Source organism: Vombatus ursinus, unplaced genomic scaffold (genome assembly GCF_900497805.2).
Source record: "Vombatus ursinus unplaced genomic scaffold, bare-nosed wombat genome assembly UNPS02014790.1, whole genome shotgun sequence".
NCBI lineage: Eukaryota > Metazoa > Chordata > Mammalia > Diprotodontia > Vombatidae > Vombatus > Vombatus ursinus.
In genome coordinates, this window is record NW_020954568.1 from 1,510,459 (window position 1) to 1,511,511 (window position 1,053).

General features: G+C 60.7%; 1 protein-coding gene across 3 annotated transcripts in view; it reads right to left on the reverse strand.

Annotated features, from left to right (window-relative positions):
• Nucleotides 1-1,053, reverse strand: part of OSBPL5 (oxysterol binding protein like 5) — a 112,361-nt gene that overhangs the window by 12,520 nt on the left and 98,788 nt on the right. For all 3 annotated transcript variants that reach the window (XM_027868712.1, XM_027868713.1, XM_027868714.1), the window contains one exon: nucleotides 224-313. In XM_027868712.1, the coding sequence (XP_027724513.1) occupies nucleotides 224-313 (90 nt within the window). The remainder of the gene's footprint in view (nucleotides 1-223; nucleotides 314-1,053) is intronic.

The window sequence follows — 1,053 nt, forward strand, 5'->3', positions numbered from 1 at the left end:
GTGTGTGTGTGTGTGTGTGTGTGTGTGTGTGTGTGTGTGTGTGTGTGCTCGTGTGCACCTGCCCACCAGCTCTTGCGCCCGGTGGCCCGTTCCCTGCTTCCCCTGACCACCAACAGAGCCTGTCTGGGCACCCAGCACAGTCCCACAAACGTTCTTGTTGGCGAGAAGTAAATGCAGCCACACACAGGCCCAGGGCCTCTGACGTGGGAGGGGGCTTCCTTACCCAGTGTCCGTCAAGGCTTGCTAGGACGTCCTCTCCTGACTTAATCTTCCCAGAGATCTGGTTAAGGCCAGAGCTGCCTCCGAAGAAAGGCTGCAGAGAACAGACGGGCCTGGTCAGAGCCTGCTTTGGGGTTAGGGCTTGGGGCCCATGGAGCCAGAGCCTGCAGGGTGTGGGGGGCAGGGTGGGCCACCACGGCTGGAGAGCTCTGGAAGGGCACCTCTACACCACCTCCCCCCTCCCCACCCAGGCCGCCATCCAGGGGGCTGGGGGGTTCTCACGGACAAGTGGGGAGACCTGGGGGCTCCTTGAAGCTCGGTCACTCGTGCTCTGTGTGACCTTGGGTAGAGGCTTCCCCTTCCAGGCCCTTAATATCCTCCACTATCTAATGGGGAGTCAGAGCTGCCAATCTCTTCTCCCAGAATTGTTTGTGGGACCGAGGGGGAAAAGGTTCTGGGAGGCAGCAAGGAGGGCAGGGGATGCCTCAAGAGGCCCTCCCCCTCCACGTGGGAAGAGGGCCGGCGGCACTGACCTTCCGGGCTGGGGGGAAGGGTTAAGGGTTAAGGGAGCTTAGAAGTCACTGGGGCCAAGGGCCCTCATCTTACACAGGAGGAAACTGAGGCCTGACTCGGGCTCACAAAGCTATTAAGGTCCAGAGCTCTGCCTCCTGCGTCAGGCAGCCCCTCATCACCATCTGCCAGCCCTGCCCCAAGGTACTAGGTGACTCTGGGCAGTTTCCTTGCTAGGGGCTAGGGCTCCATTTCCTCCTATTCTCTAAGGCCCCTTCCAGCTCTGACACTCCATGTTCTCTGTTCTAAGGCCCCTCCCAGCTC